The sequence below is a fragment of the Spodoptera frugiperda genome, chromosome 20 (genome assembly GCF_023101765.2).
Source record: "Spodoptera frugiperda isolate SF20-4 chromosome 20, AGI-APGP_CSIRO_Sfru_2.0, whole genome shotgun sequence".
Lineage (NCBI taxonomy): Eukaryota > Metazoa > Arthropoda > Insecta > Lepidoptera > Noctuidae > Spodoptera > Spodoptera frugiperda.
Window position 1 is genome coordinate 4,405,212 of NC_064231.1, and position 21,299 is coordinate 4,426,510.

Genomic DNA, 21,299 nt, shown 5'->3' on the forward strand with positions numbered 1-21,299 from the left:
GTAGACTTTTATCTAGACTAATAAATTAAATTGGAGTGAAGAAGAAGTGTCTTTTTGTAATATTAACATAACTGCATACATGAATACCTATATTTTTTACAATTTTTGTCTGTCTGCCTGTTTGATCTGGCCAATCTCTGAAATGGCTAAACCTATTTTAACAGGTAGCTGATGTATGTAGGAGTAACTAAGGCCACTTAGTCCGAAATCCACGCGAGCGAAGCCGCAGGTATCAGTTAGTTAGACATAAAAAATGTTATGAAACGAAGTTTCGTAAAAAATATGTTTTGTTACATCTCAATTGACGTAAATGTAGATGTTTGGAACATGGGTTTATCCACATAAAAAGTATTTTGGGATGGTCATCGCATTATCTTAAAATGATGGGGAAGACCGAATGGTTAAAAATAACTTAATCGCTGTACTTTGTAAGCCGACAGAGTGGCAATTATTTTTTTCATACCTTTTTACTATTTATTTACTTTTTTTCGATGAATTAAAACAATAACATGAACCGAAGTCGTGTAACGAGCATAGAATTATCTATACTCCGTTAGAGCATTTTCTTTGTACTAAATGTTTTATTATATTGATATTATTTTTTTCATACCTTTTTACTATTTATTTACTTTTTTTCGATAAATTAAAACAATAACATGAACCGAAGTCGTGTAACGATCGACATAGAATTATTTATAAATAATTTATTTCTTATTTTTATTTTTTGATTTTTGAAATAAAAATATATCTATGTCCTTTCTAAGGTTCTAAACTATATCTGTACCAAATTTCAACCAAATCCGTCAAATAGTTGCGGAGATTAATGGTATAAGCATAGAATGTTCGACGTGATTCTTTAATTTGACATAACTTTTTTATTTATGAACCGATTGACATGAAACAAACACTAAATGTAAATTTAAGCATCCCACAATATATTCGTGAAAACCGCATCCAACTCGGATCAGCCGTTTCTGAGATTAGCGCGCACAGACGAACAGACAAACAGACAAACAGACAAACAGACAAACAGACAAACAGACAAAAAAAGTTAATTACATTTTTGGGTTCGACATCGACATAACAATAACCCCTGCTATTTTTTTTATTTTTATTTTCAATGTACAGACAGCACTTTTCTACGATTTTATTATATGTATAGATAGGAGTTTTATTGATGGCCCGTTCTTAATCAACGTCGAAGAAGAATTCTTGGCTCGTTCTACAGATGCGCTAACAATTGGTTTTATTGATGATGGCAGACAATTACTGCGACTTGATGCCTTTTAAAATTGAACAAATAATGACGCAGGGTGTTTTGAAATTAGTTGTAACTTGTGTTCCTTTGTTTGTTGGATTGATATGTGTAACGTAACCACTTATAATACAGAAAAAAGATAAAAAAATTAAGTAGATCTGTTAAGTTATGATAAGAAACTGACACGTCCAATAAATTTTCTTTAGTTTCTGTATCAGACAGATTAAAGTTAATGTCCGTTTCTCAATCAATAGTTCCCAAATAGTAACCAAAGCCGTTATCCACTTATATTGGACGTCATAAAACTAATACCATTCAAAACATGGCTGTTATCTTAATACCAAATCTAAAGCACTTAATTTATTTATAAACCAACTAAATATTCCCATTACATTTATTAAGGGATTCTATCACTGATACTTAACAGATGTAGCTGTTACATTAAGTGGGTATACGGTGCTCTTATAAAAGTTGGCCGTAATAGCTACAGTATCAGCTTGTGCCCTATTCAGTTGAGCGATAACAGAACCTTTATGCGCTATGGAGAGTACATAAAGGAATGCAGTCGTATTTACATACTGTGTTGCTACGCGAACGGGAGCTGGAAGTTGAGCCTTTAGAGAATGGGATACTTGTATAAAGGCATTTGTGAAAGCAAGAGACTACAAATACTATCTTCAGAATATTCTAGGTGCAGCACCAAAGTTTGTTACTAGAGAACAACAGCTGCATCCTATGTCCATCAGATGAAAGCTAAAACATTTTGCGGCACGTGCCTATATATCTGAAGCACTTAACGCTGACACCACTTAAGACTGTCTCTTTAAAGCAAAAGATGTGTAAAGATACCAAAACAATCTTGAAGATAACACAAATGTTCATTTTGCGAGCATTAAGACAATACAATAAGCGGATGCATTACCAAACATCTGTAGCACACACTCGTCACTGGATGGGACGATGCTTGATGCAGTTTACTAGCAAATGCACTTAGCGCCGGAGAAACGTAAAAAGACATACTCGATCTATTTAATGGCACTGTAGGCGGGGATACGCGAAGTTTGAAATAAACGAGCTATGACGAGCTTTGTGATCCGAAGTCGTTTCATGACGAGTTCATTACGACCGAGAGAAAGAATTTATAAAGGTGCAATAAAATAGCAAACCAAAATGCTGCACAAAATTCTTGCAATACATGGGTTTAACACTGTTTTGTAGTCAGCAATGTTACAACGGCATGCTGAGATTGAGATAAGATATTGCACACCATGGTATTTTAATTAAGTGAGTCACGATCTTGTATCGATTCGATTTCGCAAACAATGTGGGTTTTGTCAAACAACATCTCCTTGTAATCGACAACATATTTTATGTGTTTCCTATCCAATAGCTAGAAGTTTGGAGTAATAATAACCTACGCTTCTACGTGTCGAAAATTTGTAAAAAGGGAGCGGACGGTACACAAAAATATCGACAATACATTTCAAATTACCAAAACAACTGAACCGTTAACATACAATAAGTAACAAGGTGCAAAAAGTGCTCCAAAATTTCTTTGAATGTCGCCGAATTCTCACCCCGACTTGGACCACACCCACAAAAACTTCAATGGTAATACGATACATAGAGTGCCAGTCAAGAGTTTCCCAAACAAGATAATCCCTTTGTTAGTCGGGTTATAATGCTCCATGGCTTCTCCTGAGAGTCTTTCGCTATTATTTAGTGTTTCATTCACGCCAGCAGCTGCCGTCGAGTGGTCGTTTCCGATTTCAACTTTAATGGATGTATGGATTTTTTTCGCGGTAACGGGGAAATATTCGAGAGTTTGTAGATTCGAATCTTCAACTTTGTTGTCGCAAGGTAGTGCTATATTCACCGCGTTAATGTTATTTCGGTGTCCTGTTTCTTGCTATTTTTTTTTGTTCAGCCTTTTTGAGTTACGCGTGTTGCCCTTTTTATACATTTTTATCTCTATTGTGTTATTTTGAGATTTGTTTTGGATTTGCTTTTTGCTTAAAATTTTCACGAGTCTCTTAATGACATTTTTTTAAGTTACTCGTAATGTTTTTTTTTCTTTAAGCCCAACAACAACCTAACGTAATCCGCCTCGTTGCACGTTTACCATTTAAAAATCGTGACGAACTCACACTTCAAACTATCTCTCATGAGTATTGATTCTCTTTCATTAACGAGTTTTCACACGTGAGTACATTCATGACCTGGTTTTTCATAGTAAGCTTTTGCTTGACGAGACAATGTTATATTTAGAAACAGTGTTATATAAGGCATTGATGGATGCTCAAGTGGACGGTACTCTGTAGAAGACTCTTAGTGAGCGATGTTGCTTCACTTAGAAAAATGTTTAAGGTTTGGTTATTATAAAAGCTTGATCGTTGATCACTGATATATTTACTAGTTTACTTAAAATTAGGATATTTTTAAATAAGCTCTTTTAAGTAACTTCTAATTCAATGACCATGTTATATAAAAACCGTTTAAATTCATCTTTATCACAAAAATGGAATAAAAATACCGCAATGCTCACACACGTAATATTTTTACCATTAATATTCATTTCCGAAAAGTTTCGTAACAATAACGGCAGAGTTTACGTAAACCCACTACCTGTTTATCCATTTCAATCTTGACAGATTAACAAAACGCCACGTCATTACGTTTGTAAAATCCATTACACCGTTCAAATAATGCAGTTTGATTAACTGTTCCGTGCGTCAATCATCGAAGACGCGCTATGACAACACATGGTGTCAATCCCAACATTTAACAACGAACCATCAGAACTGACGCCCTCAATACAGATAATTTCTTGTTTGTTACTTACATTATCGACGTCACCATTTCTTTCACCTTTTAGCCTCTCAAGTACAGCTTTGTATCATCGTTTTTTATCATCAAAGATCCGTTGGTGACAGTTACACTTTTTGCTTTCTTTATCAAGCCCAAGATTAGGTGCAAACTCTACAGTTTTTACTTCATTTTTTGTTACCCCACTTAGATTTTTGAGGGCCACAGATAAAACGATGCTTTACGGGGAGAAATTTTGCCTCTCCATAAATCATGGCCGGTAATTAACCGTGAAGATATGGAGTTGGAACTTTTTAAATTAAGGGCTGTGACCTAAATTCTTGAAAGTCCGGATTAGAATTCATGAATATTTTGCGAGGAAGTTTTAGAAATACACGTTCGGCGCAGTAAAAGCTTTTTGGTAGAATTTTTAAAATGTTTTCTGGGTAAAAGTTATTCAGAAACGTAATCCTAGGAGAGTTTGTGAGTAATTACAGTGCAGGACTGGTTCATTATAACGCATTCAGATATGATCACGCATTCAAACCTGTACCGATTCAATGCTCGTAAATGGCTTATATAAATATCGTGATATTTGTTTTAATACTACCAATAACTTCGGAACCGGCCTCACGATTTCAGTCTTCGCCGAAGAACAAAAAGAACAAATGTGTATGGTACTTACCATGTTTGTCGGCGGCGACGGCCACCCATAGCACGAGGAGCACGACACCCCCCCGCGCCATGTTCACTTGCGCGCACGCATCACCTAAAACAATAACGTTGGAAAGTTAGACCAATATTTACTTAGACGACTTTGTATTGGTACTGGCTTTGTGTGGTGTGTGAACTATTTGACAATTAACGTTCCTTTGATATTATTCTGTTTGATTTTTTACCTTATGATTAGCTCTGTTTTTATTTAACAAGGCATTTAATATTAGATCCAGCAGTATCATCTATTATGACAAAAAACGAAACGGGTTTACAACGACGTATCATCAGCCATACTTGATTTACAATTCGACATAACAAGATTAGTTCACGTCAAAAATAATATGTAGAACCGTTTCCAATCAAAAATAATAGTTACAAAAAAGACAACTGACATATTTCAAAATTTCAACCGATCATAAAAAGTTCGGGAAACCGATGGCTAATATTTCTGATCATATCCGAAAGTACAAGCCCACCGCGTCATTAGCCAGAACACTTTTGTATGGCACCGCACCGTGACTAATAGGACCCTTTAGGGCCATTTTTGGGGAAAAAATAAATGGCCCTATTATAGGCCGGTAAGTAGAGGCTTGTGGTAAAAAGCCGATTTGGTGTGACGAAACATATTTTATAGAAATTGAACATGTTGTGTGAATAATTTTTGAAGAACCACTGCAAGAAGTTTAGTTATTGTTTACAAAAAGTTTTGGGTGTGATCAAAGAAACCGCAAAAGATTTATTTGAAGAAATAAAGTTGAAAATGTTTTGTGTTTTGGTTGATGCGTTTTATCGTTAAAGCCACCGTTTGGAGTGGATGAAGTAAAATATGAAGTGTACAATATAAAAGGGGAATAATAGAGTGCATCAGCTGCTTACAATCCCACGCAACTTGTAAGAGATGACTGAGAGAAATGGGTTACTATGGCACTCGCATTAACAATGGTGTAGCCACCTGTCATTACTATACACACTTATGAACATTAAACTAGCACGGTACTGTTATATTGGAACTTTCAAACGGTACCTTCAACAAACAATATTTACATGTTCACTTGACTTTTATAAAGTGTCACCCGATCATATCAATGTTGTTGTGGCACTTAATGACAAATTAAATGCTCTAAACTGTGATGATTAAGTGGCTGATAATTATGTAGATAATGAAACAGTAGCTACAAGGTTTAATAAAGTGTTTGATGGAAACAAAGATAGTGAATGAGATCAAACAGATTAAACAATGTTTGTGGACACTGAGTTTGAATAATGCAGCGAGTAAATGGACGAAGTTTTCGACGTGAATATGTTCGGGATTAGATAAAGTTTTGATCGGAGAGAGATAGTGTTATGTAACTACATTTATTTCTTGTTTCATACAGATTTAAGGGGTTCATAATTTATAGATTCATGCACTTAACAAAATCTATGGTACGGATTGAGTGATTTAGTTTATATGTATGTACACTTCTGGCTTTTAGTTTTGATGCATAATTAATAGCAACAGTAATAAAGATAAGACACATAATCCCATTACATTTTTCTTTTATCGCCTTACGCTGCTCGACAACACCATTTAAATCCAAAAGCTTACTACGAAGAACTGAACTAATAAGCGTACTACCTAGAAATTCACAGAACTCCACAGTTAAGCTCACCTTACTCTTGAAATACTTTAATAACATTTCATTATTACAATGAAATCTAAAGCTAAAGCGTTTAAAACAAACGCTACTATTAAAAACAACTTACTATGTAGAAAACGGTAATGTAAAACCTTGTTGTGTATAAGTAAACAAGGTTTCCCATCAACCTATACAACCATTTTATCATGGACTCGCTTTATATAATCTTGCCACACATTCAACGGTCAGCTTAGACTGGTTACGTATAGCTTAAAGTGTTATTGCTTCTAGTTGCAACAATGTTGTATTTATAGCTGAATGTAGACTTTCAAATGAACTGTCAAATGTGTTATTGTTATGTGTTAGTTAAATTATTGGTATTTATTTTATTATGTCGTTCTTGACTTTGTTAGATTTATGCTTGAGGTGCGGTTCCTTATCGCCTACGTTCGGTTTAGTTTGGTCTGGTATTGGATTAATTTCCTTCCGTGGTTTGTGAATTTTAAGTGCAATTGATTTGGTTAATTTGATTACTGGTTAGTGTATAGCTACCTTATAGTATGTAGCTATGCCTCATCTAGCTATTTGAAATATTGACGTGTAAAAGTGTTATTTTATGACCTATTTACAGAAATAAATATCATTTATCATTTATCATTTATAAGTGAGGTTATACTGTTAATCGTCTGCAATAATTTGGGACAGCGTCCGTCAAAAATACTTTTATAAATGATGTTCAAACATCTCAGTAAAAATGTCCACTTAGCCGAATTCCTTGACTTAGCAAATTGGACCTAGATTAGGCCAAAATATTAACCACAATTTAGGTTAGCAATTCATTGTAAAGCTCCTAGGTTTAGAGTATTTGACTACGTTTTCCACTTTAGAGGCACAACCGTTGCAACTTCAAATTACTAAACAATTTCAAAAGTCACCTAAAAGTACGGAACTAAGTATAATACACAGTCTAAGTCAGTTTTAATTAAAATTTAAAACAAAGCTGGGACGGTGTTGTAAAAAGAAACTTCAAGATTTTGAACAAAGACCCGAGTCTTGTATTAAATCCTGGCAAAAAACTGCTATGCAGTTACTAAAGGAAAACTTTTCTTTTGGCTTGGCTGTAGTCACTTTATACAAGTTAGTTTTAACTTAAAACCATTTTTCTTAGTATTATAATAAACGTGAAACTGTAGTCGCTTTTGAAAATGCTACGAGTACTGCGAAGCAAATTGTTTCCTGGAATTACAAAAATAGATTTTCACTGAACATAATACGTAGGAAAATTCATTATTTAAGGGTTCCGGGGAATCATAACGTCATAACAACTTGATATCTTAACTGTTTAAAAACGTGCGTCTATTAATAGCATATACATAATGAGCAGTTACATTATATTTCGAATAATGATGTAATAGATATAATAGCACAAAATGGATAGAAATTGCTCAAGACCCAAAGAGATGGCAGAAACTGAAGAAAGCCTACAACTTAGCGCTAGAAAAATGGCAAAAGAAAAAGAAGAAGATATACCAAATTTAATACAATAACTAGCGTACAGCGCAACCATTATAAATCTTACATACATACATAACCTCACGCCTGTCTCCCATGGGGGTAGGCAGAGCTAATGGAACGCCAATTGCCACGGTTCTTACACACTTCTTTCGCTTCATCAACAGTCATCAGTCTTTTCATGCATTATAAATCTTACTTCACGAAATAGACAAAACAAATCCACATCAGTTCCATTTATTCAAAAAAGACAGAGAAAGGTAAACTATCCTAAAATCGAAAATAACTACCAAATATGCTTCCTGATTATATCGAAATATTGCGTAACTAGTTCACTATAAACAATACAGTTTAAGATCAATCAGATCTCGTTAAACCAAGGTGAACAGTTGGCCTGAATTGTAAGGGCATTATGATTAGAGCCTTGCTTACACTGATGGTGAACGAATTATTGAACTTTGTGATAATTACTGTTTTGTAAGATTGAGTTTCTGATGTAGATGATTGTCTAGACGCCTGATAAGTATGAGTTTCGATATACAAAATCTTTATAATAGTGTAGATCTAGTATTATCTTTGGGTTATGTTTCGTCGTATGAGTGAGATTATTGAAGACCATCACCCCTCTCCCCAGTCTTCCCAATCCCCAACAATTCTCGAATTCCTAACCACCAAAAGGCCCGCAATGCCCTTGTAACGCCTCTGATGTTTCATGTGCCCATTGCTTACCATCAGCTGATCCGTCAGCTCGTTTACCGGCTTATCACATAAAATAGAATAATAGCATAATTCTCCACTACTATTCGCGAGTATCATGAAAGCTGACTAAGAAACTGGCAGAAATCAGGCACCATCGTTTTTGTTTGATTTCCAAACGTGGATATTATGGTATTTCTTTTTTTTTAAGTTTGTAATTTGTATTACTGGGATTATGACACAATGACATCCTTTTTTACTGAACAGTGCATCTCTACCTACCCCTTCAAATGACAGGCGATATTTCATGCAAATTCTGTCGCTGTTCATTTAATTTGACAACACTGTTTGGTGAATTGGTTTTAACATTATCATCATAGTATTGAATTTGGCATCGTAACGATGATACACAGAAATAAGACTATAGGGAGCCATACAAAGGACTAATAAAAATAAATGACGAAAGTTTATGTGCTACAAAATACGTCGTATATTCCTTTGGGGGAAATCAGAAATTCGTATATTCCACATGAAATTAACACTTAACCTGTTTATATTTATTTATCACCACCACACATTAATTTACTTATTTCAAATACATTAGCTCTTTTAAAAAAATCTCTTTTATCGAGAGTACGTTTATTAAACACTAATTGTGCATATACGTATGTATATGAAGGAACAAATATACACACCCCACGAAAACTTGGAACAGTATCGACAATTTTTCTATTAGTATCAATAAAATATAGGAAATGAACTTGCAATATTTGGCTCAACCGAATGCCCAGTCACTACACAAACCATACAATAATAAAAACCGTCATAACAATATTCGTGCTAAAATAACATCAAAACCATGACCAATGAAGTATTAATATTGCATTTCATTGAATGATGAATGGCAATACTCTAATTTATGGTGTTTAAATTGAATGCTATTATGTAGCCATTAAATAATTGCTCAAACAGTTATTCGGAGTTGATCAATGAACATGGTAATTTAGATTGATCTGTCCCGTACATTGTAAGGTATCAATGGGCATTCAATCAATTATTTCATTAAGTGTTGACACTCAAATTTGGCAAGGCCTACGTGTGTTGGATTCAGGCAGTGTTGTGCTACTATTGTAAGACACTATGTATTTATCTTGTTCTTTTTTTGTTACAGAGCGGAGAGTATTGAATGTCTGCTCAAATTGTGAAGGTTGAATGTTTTTACGTTGGACACGAATCTATACTTAAACTAGTTGCTTTGATTTTTTAGGGGCCAACCCGAACCACGTAGTGCTCTATAGTCACTCCAGCGCAATACAGTAAAAACAGCAAACAACAGTTCTTAGTTCAATTTAATTTCTTATTCAGAAATCATACTCACTTCCATTTGAAATGGAGCATAAGTAACTAAAATTCCTCACTACGAAACTACCAAAAATCAATCTAATGAATAGTTCAAACATCCAGCCCAAACTTCCGATCATTAGGCAATGAGATGAGCATACAAATTATAAAGTTACAAGGTGAGTCCTACCTCCGCTCCGTTAATAAGGCGCGCTACGTGCGTGCGACTGATCTCAACTTTAGATTACTTCGTCCTATTTTCGGTTGCGACATTCTTGTTTTCTCTTTTTAGATCCAAAGATTTTTGCCTTTCGTTTTTACTTTTTATGTCAACAACCTCTTAATAGAACTAACACTATCTATCTAAGCTTTGCCGAAGAAAACGTACTCAATTTATCTACAAACTAAAACAAATTTACAACTACTACAACATAAACTGCGAATAAATTCTCAATTTGCATAGTTCTTATCGTAATCTATAATCAAATCTAACTTTACGAACTTAACACATAAGTTTATTTAATGTTCTTAATGGTGACTATTACGCAATCCATTGAAACAGATGAACTCGACACCGTGGCTATCAATAGCATCTATCCATTCAATATTTTGTGGCGATTGCGACGTAAGTTTGCGACAATCGAACGTCGCAATCGCAAGTTTGCAATTCACTTTATTACCGGCGCACAACATAGCTTAGTCGAAGTCTGCGATAAGAGCTTCCGTGGGCAATCTTATCGCTACTGTAAACAAACGTTAGAGATTTTGCATGTTTAATGAACATTCGTGTTGCGTTGATTGTAGCGCGGCCTTATTATTTATTTACTTTCATACTGTTTCTTCCTTAGGGAGCGCATAGTTCCAACATGTGCGAGCTACGAGCAGATGACTGGCATCTTGATATACTAACTTTTGCCTATGTTTAAATCATATTGCGATCGACTGCCACGACTCCACTGGCTTTAAGTTTTACTACAAAGCAAATCGGCTTGGATTCATAATCATATTGGGTTTTGTATTAATTTTCTAATAATGTCGATAATTGTCCAGAAACTACAAATACTTAGGCCTAGTGAATGGCAACTCCTACAACATGGGACTTGTAACATGAGTGGTAAGTTTTAATTTAGCACCTATTTTTATCCATTCTTCACAAACTATAGTTGTCTAACATCAACACAGACACTTTTATGCTTCCACATATAAAATATAAATATCAAATGTTCATCCTTCGATCATCAATCCAATATCGATTAACTTAATTAATAGTTTGCCTCGCCTTAACATCCATAAAATATAAACCGACTTGGAAATTTATAACGCACGAGTTACACCAGTCACCTTTACGTTTTATGATTGTTCGAAACTAAATCGTGTTCACATAAATATATATTATGATATAGTGTTATATAATGCTGTAATAAAAACATATATAAATCACTGTAGCTACATATAACATACAAGTATTATAGTTAATACGAATTTCAATTAATCACTACCTTGGCTTCGTTAGAAGGGCCCGTACTACAATTATCTGTGATAAATTCTCGACATCAAATTGTACTATTTAAGGCCACGAATAGAGGCCACTTTTGTCTTTTAACATAGCTGAGATACTTCATACGTAACACGTAGTAATATTACGCATTTAATTTTCTAAAGCAGAAAATTACAGGTCTATCAATTCTAAGTTTTCTAAGTAATTTAAGCATAGAAAAGATGAATTTAAAGTAATGTATATTTTCTAACATTGTTACTTAGATATCTATATAATTGGATATCCATATTATGTAGTTATTATCTAAATTCACTATATGTAAGACGTCGCAGTCGATCCCGAAACCTCTACCATTGCAGTAGTATTTTGTGATTACTCCGCTAACCAAACAACCGTCGAAAAAATTCTCTCAAAAATAGGCAAATAAAAAATATTATATCTCAAAAATTTCACAAATTCAATAAACTTCACTAATACCGAATGTCAACGACAGACACACGTGACATCAATCCGATAAAATTTCAAACATCGCCGATAATTTGAAAATCAAAAGTAAACATCACGTATCAACAACATACATACATAGTACATAGTACCAATCTTGTTACAAACCCATGTTCAATTTGTTGATAACACGTTGATCAAATACTCTATCACCTTACATCGGACCGCTAGTTGTTAATTATGCAATACAGGACCAAGGAAATAGAAATTATTTAAACTTAAGTAACCTTTTTGGTTGTAAAGATGTAAGTGATGTGCCTGATTAATGTTTATTTTAAGTTGAGGCGGTTAAACTTTGCTATCCTGATATCCAAATGGCAGTGTGTGTGATATCTAATTTTTAAACACCGGTATAAATACGTTATCACCTCCACTGAACCGATTTAAGGAAAGAATAGTCTGTAAGTATCATTTTTAATTCTAATAGGAATATCTAAAATGATTGAAGATTACAATTAAAGTTCACATGCTATAAAAGTACTGAGAACTTTCATGTAAGAAGCTAAATGCACCCTACGTAACGTAATCACCACAAAATTGCCGGTATCTCATACAAAATCACAACAACGATCGTTAGAGCTTTTCCCTTCGTATCTTCTGGACCATCTTCTACACGTGACAAAGCATCGTAATGGGAATCGACATTAGCCTATTTATGCTGTTCCATCTTATCTGATGTTGTCTCTCCTACCGTCACAATTGCAGCCGCTTTTACCGTTGTGAGTCGTAAAAAAGCTACATAATAGTTTTTGGTGCCGTCGTTGAGTAAGATTCTGATAAATCCGTGACCGACTTCCATATCTCCTTAGACGTAGTTCAAGTCATAAATCTTGTTTTATCAAAACTATCTGTCGTATAATTGGATGGAGAGTAAATAGGGACACAGAAAGATACGAATTGTTTTCATTGTAACAAATCGTTGGGCACCCGATTAATATATTTCCTAACAGACAATAATTTTTATTAAACACCCATGATGAAACGATGCATGGCTCTCATAAAATTAACTGTCATTACAAATTATACCAAAATAGTTACCCGAATAAAACAGCGGAAATAGAATGCATCAGCGGCGATTTATAAAATAAAAACAATCCACAAGAGGTTCACTTCAAACTTTATATAAAATGTGTCACACCCGAAAATACTGAAAACATACAATAAATCGCATCACAGTTGCCAAAATGTAATCAGTTTCACTTCACGTATGTAAATTACACCAAGGAAAACAGTTTTCACAAACGCGGTATCGTACGCAGCGCGGTTGGGACGCCCGAGTGTCAGCGTCCGTCCCTCACGACCGTCCGACTTCAACTGTCGCGGCAACAAGGGACCTGTGGGGGAAAGGGACGCAGGGGCGAGAGGGAACCTCTCCAACCGAGGAGATAACTTTTGATCTTTTTGGTGCCATAGAAGATTTTAATGATGCACTCACATCTGGAGATTCGACAGAAAAAGTGCGCGTCGAAGTTAGGCGTTAATGCATGTCAAGGGCTTAGTGGAAACGACGTGTCAAAAAAAGCTTAGTTGTGGTTGCGGGTGACATTTTTAAAAATAGTATCGATAGGCAAAAGTTGTGTTCGATCTGAGGAGGTATTTTCAACTGGGAACTTTGCGAGCTTTAGAGATTAGAATCTTCGTTGAAAACTGGAAGAGCCCGTTGTCGCGGGGATATTTTGCTTCATATTCCGCGGTATTATTTTCACATCATCCGATGTCTTGGGGCAGACAATATTGCGCAAGGTTTTTGTCCCTGCCCCGCACATGTCAGGGTACAAAGGGGCGAGGAGCGGAGCAGGTACAAAAGATCCCAACCCCGCTTCAAGTTACAACGGCCATAGATTAATGACGGGAACATTGTGGAGTTAAGAACCCAAAAATTTACAACTGCATTGTATTCGTCGCGCAACAAAAGAGCACAAAAGATAGGATCGGCTTCTGTTATTACCTTATCGTTTATCTGCGCGTTGATTTCTCTCACTTTTCGAGTAATACGAGTAACATTATCGATGCGGATTTCTTTCTCAGCTACTACAGATGTTTGGAGGGCGTACCGTTATTGCATACAAATAATTCTTTTACAATCTCGAGTATTCTTACAAATTTTAGCAGTTCAATGGAATTGGACACAATAGGAACTTGAGTTACATTTGTCAGTAATAATCTGTTGGGAGCTAATCATTCTTCAATTTATAGCTTCCAAAATGTATTATTACCGTTTCTTCAATGTAGTGCGTGCTTCCTTTCCAAGTAGCATGTTGAATTTTTATTTAAGTATCATTATCGCCTTTAGTTTTTATATGATGATGTCATTTAATCCAAGTTCTGAATGCTAATCATTGGATCACATTTCAACTGCCATGTTTTAATCTGTTTCTAAAGCTATTTTAATACTACTAATGAATTCCCTTTTAGGTTGTGACTTTACGCACGTAGGCTGTATATTTGACCTTATTGATATTTTTAGAGCTAATGAGCTACTTATTCTAAAATTTTCGAAGAAAACATTTTTTGCCAGGCTTGTTGGTTTTGTTCTTATAAGCGCAGTTTTGAAAATATAATTTTGGTATTGTCAATTAGTCGAGACTGTGCACGATTTATGACAAGCTTGTCCCATATAACACCGACACGATCACACAACTGGCGAAAAATCGCCGCATACATCACTGTCTTCATGAAAAAAATACCAAAAATACATAGAAATATTAACCAATTTATCGTTTAACCTCATATTTTAGATTCCGAGCTTTCATATGGTAAGTGGTTGTTAACGAGCACAAATTCTAGTCACAATGAAAGTAAAACTCTTTAAAGCAAACGAAACTGATTGATAGCTGCGCTTAACAATAAAAATACGACGACGCATAAATCATTGGAAACAGTAGTGTAGCGCTGAAATAAAGGTCCCGTCACACGGCAAGTCACGGCCGGTAATGAGTAATGGGCGAGCGTTCATTACTCAACGACGCCCCGCAGTTTACGCGTCATCTGTCGTCATGTCTCGTGTGTTAGGGCCTAACTTCGGATGTGAAGTGTGTGTGAAATGAGGAAAAGAATGTGTTTTTACCGAAGATTGATTTCTAAGCTTCATATCTATGTAGTCGATAAGTGGGAGTTAGTTTTGTAAGTTTATCTTAGTGATGGGTTGTTTTCAAGTGTTAGGTGTTAGAACGTAATAGTTTTCGCTTGTAACATATTTTTGTCAGACACTTTATTATCATTGTAACACTCAGAGACCTTTTATCTTTAATGTGGATAAGTTCAAAATGTCACTGTTGCTTACAGCTTATGTTTTCACTAAATCAGGGGTCGACGTCGACAGCGCTCCTGCCTCCCCATAAACTCATTCACCGTGAAGATAACGCATCACAATGCCAGCGAAAGCCAAAAGGGTTGACAATATTCGGGCTTTTAAAACACGTCCATCAATTTTTACGAGATTGTCTTGCTCCCGTACACCATAATTTTACAACCGCTGTCGCCAACTGTATGCCATGTGTGCGATGGTAATCTTATGGCGGTCGCCAAGTTATTGCTGCACTGGGCCCTAATTTTTCAGGGTTTTTTGATAGCAATTCATTTAAACATGTTTATGTTTATACATTTACTTTTGTTTTTATTACTGATGTATGCTTTGTTTTGGTAGTTGTAGTTTTAAGAAATGTAGACTCTAAAGCACAAAAAATAGGATTTAGATTAATGACTTCATAGATTTAACATTTAAAACGGTTCTCAAGTTTGCCTTTTTGTAATTCAAGGACAGTATAAACAGAAGAAAGTAAAATGCCGACCCCAATTAATTTGTTTTGCTAATTAATCCTATAAATCTCTTCGAGGCTGCAGCCACAGTTTTGATTGCTTAGCCACTGAAGAGATTTATTTTCGCATATTTATTTTGTTTTTGGACGATATTATTAGCTTTATAAAAGCCACGAAGTAAGAATTATGTCGTTGGTAAGTACAATACTGAATCCCTTTTTTATATGAATTGAATCTGAGAATTTTTCTTTTTAAGGTAGGTAATGTTTCTAATGGGACAAGCTTGTCTACTTTATCTTTGAAATAGAAAACATCAACCATACACAGTGACAAAATCATTTAGGAAGTATCATTTTGTATTTTCTTTACACTGTTTACGCTCAACGTGTTCAATGATATCTTTTTCCTTCAAATATTCCTCCTAATCCATTTTAATATTGCTAAAGACTTTTTTTGTACATTTTATCATCTCATCCATATTCTGTTTTCGTTCCCTGAAATGAAGACTAATTAAAACGGCGACCTCAATTCGTTTTTGCTAATTAATCTCCACAAATCGTCCTCTGGGTTCAACCACAATTCTGATTGCTTGTGACCGCTTCCCGCAACCGTCTATTTGTTATTCTAAGAACGTGCACTCCCTGTCCGTCCGTTGCATCGTGCATTTCTTAGATGTGCACCGCACTTGCGACTTTTAGTCGTGGAATTGTATTGATGCGATTGTTGCTGTAACTTAATGAATTATTTATTTAATCGATATCGATCGAAGTATGGACAGATTTTATGGACAGCTTGATTATGATTTTATGCACATTGAATTATGATGTATACATACAGACAGTTTTAATTTAGATTTGTAAAAACTTTATATGTAGTTGTTTGTCGTGAGTAATTGTAGTTACCTTTTGTGTTTCAAACCAATACGTTATCAGCTTGAACGTCAAGAGATCAGACAGTTCATATATTATGACTTGGAAACTATCGAGTTCGCGACTCCAGACAATACATGTGATACCTGATTCATAATTTTGGCTTTATACTCACGTCTGTGTTCAGTGCTGACGTATAAAAGTTCGTTCACGGCCAATTTAAGCTTGTTTTCGATTGAACTGGAAGAATGAAGTCTTGAATCTTTACGACTACTACTGTCGTGTGCTGAATTGTAAAAAGATATGGTTCATCAGCACGGAGAGATAGGAAGACTTAGGTACGGAGAATAATAATGCTCTCTTTACTATTGAGAAAAGTTAGAATATCTGTAAAGAATTTGGTTCATAACATCGTGCATTACCATTGAAACTGCGGTATTAAAGCCCAAATTATCGTTAACTGAATCAATTTTCATTTATGTAGTCACCTTCTTCGAAACTGGATACATAAAACTTAATGTCGCATTTCAAAGTAAAATCATGTAAAAGAACTCCCAACATCACAAGAACGCAGAAAATGCGGAAAAGTATAACCGTTACGAACGATTTCTCTCCAACAATAGGACAAGCTACACGACACTCGATGAAAAAACTCAACTCGTACCTTAATGGAATCTTTACAAGTCGATCTATTATCGCTCGAAGAAGTCACGTAGAATATTAGACGGTGCTCGATATTCGATCCCGAAACACGATCTGCTAAGAAGACGGTTGAAAAGCGAACAGTTAACGATGTAAACTTAGGATTAATTTTCTCGGTGTTTGAGTTGTACTGAGCAATGAACGATGGACTCGCCCGCGGGGAGAGTCAACAGTCGCCAAGGATATAATTTCAAAGTTGCATCGCCATTACATTGAATGCCTGACGTGGCTCGCGTATATTTTAGAATTTGCTGTCCGTAAAGTAATGGTATCGTTGGAAATGATATTACAGCGCGCTATGACTTCCAACATTTTGATATGTGAGGTGGAATTGTAGCCGTTTTATAGCTTTTGAAGTTGCACTCAAAGATATAACTGTGTAAAGTAATTTTAAAAATATTTCTAACTATGAAGACAACTATTATTTTTGATTTCAGATCTCCACATAATTGCTTCGTCATTAAAAATTCAGTATCCCGTAATACCTTTTATAAATATAACTAATGTCACAGAAATATCCACTAAGCAATGAGATAGTTGTTAAGCTCTTAACTGTGTCTTTATCAAAACCGTTATAGCAATTTATAGTTATTACAAAGTGACTACAAGCTTAAGACTACGAACTATTTGTTCTGATAGCAATTATAATTAGTACTTTGTAACAAATTCTATCTAAAATTATGCCAGAGTAATAATAGTCCAATTACTGGTCGGTTTTGTGTACAATTTGTGTCTATTTTGGTAATATTGCATCAATCTTTATCAGTTCCTTATCGTCTGTTGTGACCCTTTACAAAATGTCTAATAGTGTAACCCCATGTTTACATTTGAACTTTTTATCTCGAATTGTATGTTTGTCAATGTTTTGTATTTTATTTATTAAAAAATCTCGTTGTATTTCACTTTGTTAACTTATCTTGAATAAATAAAATGTGTTTGATACGAAATATTGTTGCTTTGTCGTTGGTGCTGCGACAACCCGAGATTAGGTCTGAGATTTTGTGTGAACATCTTTTTTTTTTAATGTGTAGTGATATGAAATAATGTCAATAACCTCATTGCTAACCTAACCTAATAATCAATTTTGATAATGTTGTTTAAAGTGATTTGCGTCTATAATTTTAATCAGTCTGCCAAATTTTTATTGAGTTTTAAACTAAATGTAATTAGAGTATTCCTAAATGCATTCTCCTGTAACGAATAAAGTTCCAACCTCCTAAATAAGAGGTTTCCAGGGATAGAACGTAAAACTGGCACAAGATCTTTTATTGTACCTAATAAAATCTCCCGAGCTCGATACAGGGGCTTGTTTGAATTATAAAACGATATGGATGTAGGGTACATGTGAGCTGGGACCTCACGAAGCAATTTGTCTTGTGGCGTACAATTTGCATGTTACATTACACACTTGGTCTCCTTTAATTTTGTACGTGATTAGCCTCGCTTTATATATATAACCTTATCTCTATAAACCATTCCAGACATTAAATAATCTTTTTCATTTATTTCGTCTAAAATTTGAGAGGGATATTCAATACATATTTTTTTACCCTAAACATTTAATAATATAAAATTGATATAACAACTTCTGGGAAACCCAAAACTTCTTCCAACTCGTGGAAAAACCTTCGAAACTTTTTATTTGCCAGCGTCTCTAAACAACCCTTCAAAAATCCTGTTTACCGAACTTGTTTCCAACATGTTCTGTCTGTTTTAAATCAATTCTTGATTTTGTATGAAGGCTTTCATAGTCTGCATCATCGGGTGGCAGAAGGAATATAAACACGAGTGCCTGAGGCGGACGGGTTCGTGTGCTACCGGTGCGGTCGCTTCACGACGCCATTTGTCTAGCCCCTCCGGCCTCGGGTCGTGCAATTTGCATCTCCTGACCACGCCTAGATGCTTCCACACCGCGTACCATTGTTCCTTCCAGAAATGCCCTATCTCTGTAATCAAGGGCTTTAGCGTCTTTTTTGTGTTCTATATTGGTACCTAGTTAATGTTCAGCACGATTTAAGATTCTTTGTGGTTTTATCTTGAGTTGTTTTGTTTTATGGAATGGAAATTAGTGTTTTATATTCGGTGTAATTTCTGAGTATCATTGTTTAAGTTGATTTTTTGTGAGCTTTAAGGAAGTACGGTAGAAAAATAACTGTAGAGGAATGAAATGTGTCATCCTCTGTCTAAGACTCGTTTGGAATAGTTCCTACAACTTGTGTGGTATGATAATTAGGTTGGTAAGAAAAACTTAATGCGTCAGAATTACGTTTTTCCTCCAATCTCAGTAAACGTGGAACTGTACGGATGCGAGTAATTGCTCTTATAAGTAAAGCAATTAGAGGTGTTCCGTTTTTTCTTCTAATTAAGATCATTGGTTTCTAATACTGTTAAATGATCCTGGTACCCAGCGATGTAGCTCGATATTTTCTACGATATCTCAGAACTAGAGGTTCTGGCATTTATCTGGTGGATGTATAAAGTTATCAGTTTCATTGATCTTTTGAGGATCAGAACTTGGTATAAGTGGACTACTATTCTAGTTTTTTGTTACTTCTGAAGTCTTCCCAATCAGTCAAGCTGCAACTGCACTCATATAATGATATTGAATTATTTAATCTAATGAGCTTTATACTACAGTGATTTTAGGGCTCAAAATCCCAAAATTATTCTCAAATGGTATTGTTTTGAATCTAATTTTCAATCGTATGGTTAAACTCTCATTAATATCAAATATCGGATTTACATTATTAGAGGATGTGTGAATTAGTGAGCTAATGAATTCGATTGTGTGTCTAATAATAAGGTTTCTGTTATTTGTGATTGTAATACATTATGCCAGCACCACATTATTGCGCGAGTTGAGACGAAGTTGAAATACATTGTGGGTATAAAATCAGTTTAGTCCTCTTCGCATCATAAGACTGCAATGTACTTCGACCTTATGTTAGCTCACGCGAGAGTGTGGTGCTGGCATTAGAAAAATGTAACATAGCTTAAATGCCAAACGTAACCTAAACTGATTGACCAACAATAAACAATGCAAACATAAATATTTTCACAATATTATAATATTGTCACAATTCATAATAGGAATAGTACAAAAATAAAATCCACATTCTCTATTACAATAAAAATCAAATTTAGTTGCCCATTGTCCATTATCGTAAAATTTTCCGATTATGTTTAGTGTAAACAAGTATTTATCGTATTGTTGATGCTATAATGTTCATAATGGCATGACAATAAAATTGTTGAAATAACTGCGTGTCCTGTGGTGACTAGTTAGTTATAGATTATGAAAAAGTAATTGCTACGTAGATAGGGTACTTTTATGGGGACTTGTTTATTGTCTGAGTGATTTTTGTAATAGAAGAACGAATAACAATTTCATTGAAGATATACATTTTAGCTATTAAGATTTTTTGTGACTTGTGTGAGATATGCATGTTATAATGTTTTTAAGCTTAATAGTAGTTTTTTCATTTGATGAGGAACTCGACTAGTTTCGAGTAAGCCGAAAAACATAATAATTAATTTAGTATGTCTCACAAAAGTTTTAAAATAAACATGCATGTTATAATTCCTCGAATTATCTAATTAATTCATACCGGAATTTGCAAAGTTTGGTGACAAAATAAGCGAATCAAATGAAATAGTCTTAGTGTCTTTTGGAAGATAAACACTAAACAATACATTAATTACAAACCCTAATCAATGCAAGTCCAATATATTTGTCCTACCAACTAACATAACCCTTTAACTCTCAAAGCCACAATTTCGCAACAAAACTTTAATTCCTCCTCTACCCATTGTCCCACCAATATCCGGTAAAAGAAGCAAACACAACAATATAATTACAATATGAAATTAGAATCGTAAATCTTGTCAAGTGAACAATAAATGCGTGATTCCGTAGAATGCATTTTATTTCTAACATGGTAAGACTATTAATAGAATTTTAATTTGTAATTTACACACATCGGGACTGTCTCATCTCCTTCCGGCCTGGTCTATGTAAA

The 21,299-nt window shown here is 34.8% G+C and overlaps 1 protein-coding gene across 5 annotated transcripts in view; it reads right to left on the reverse strand.

Annotated features, from left to right (window-relative positions):
* LOC118282062 (netrin receptor UNC5C) overlaps positions 1 to 21,299 on the reverse strand; it is a 127,179-nt gene that overhangs the window by 50,673 nt on the left and 55,207 nt on the right. For 4 of the 5 annotated variants that reach the window (XM_050701488.1, XM_050701487.1, XM_050701486.1 and 1 more), the window contains exons 1-2: positions 12,989 to 13,260; positions 4,749 to 4,832 (exon numbers count right to left, since the gene is read on the reverse strand). In XM_050701488.1, the coding sequence (XP_050557445.1) occupies positions 4,749 to 4,809 (61 nt within the window). In that variant the 5' untranslated portion in view covers positions 4,810 to 4,832; positions 12,989 to 13,260. Of the gene's footprint in view, positions 1 to 4,748; positions 4,833 to 12,988; positions 13,261 to 21,299 lie in introns of those variants that run through there. The other variant, XM_050701485.1, reaches the window with a different exon arrangement.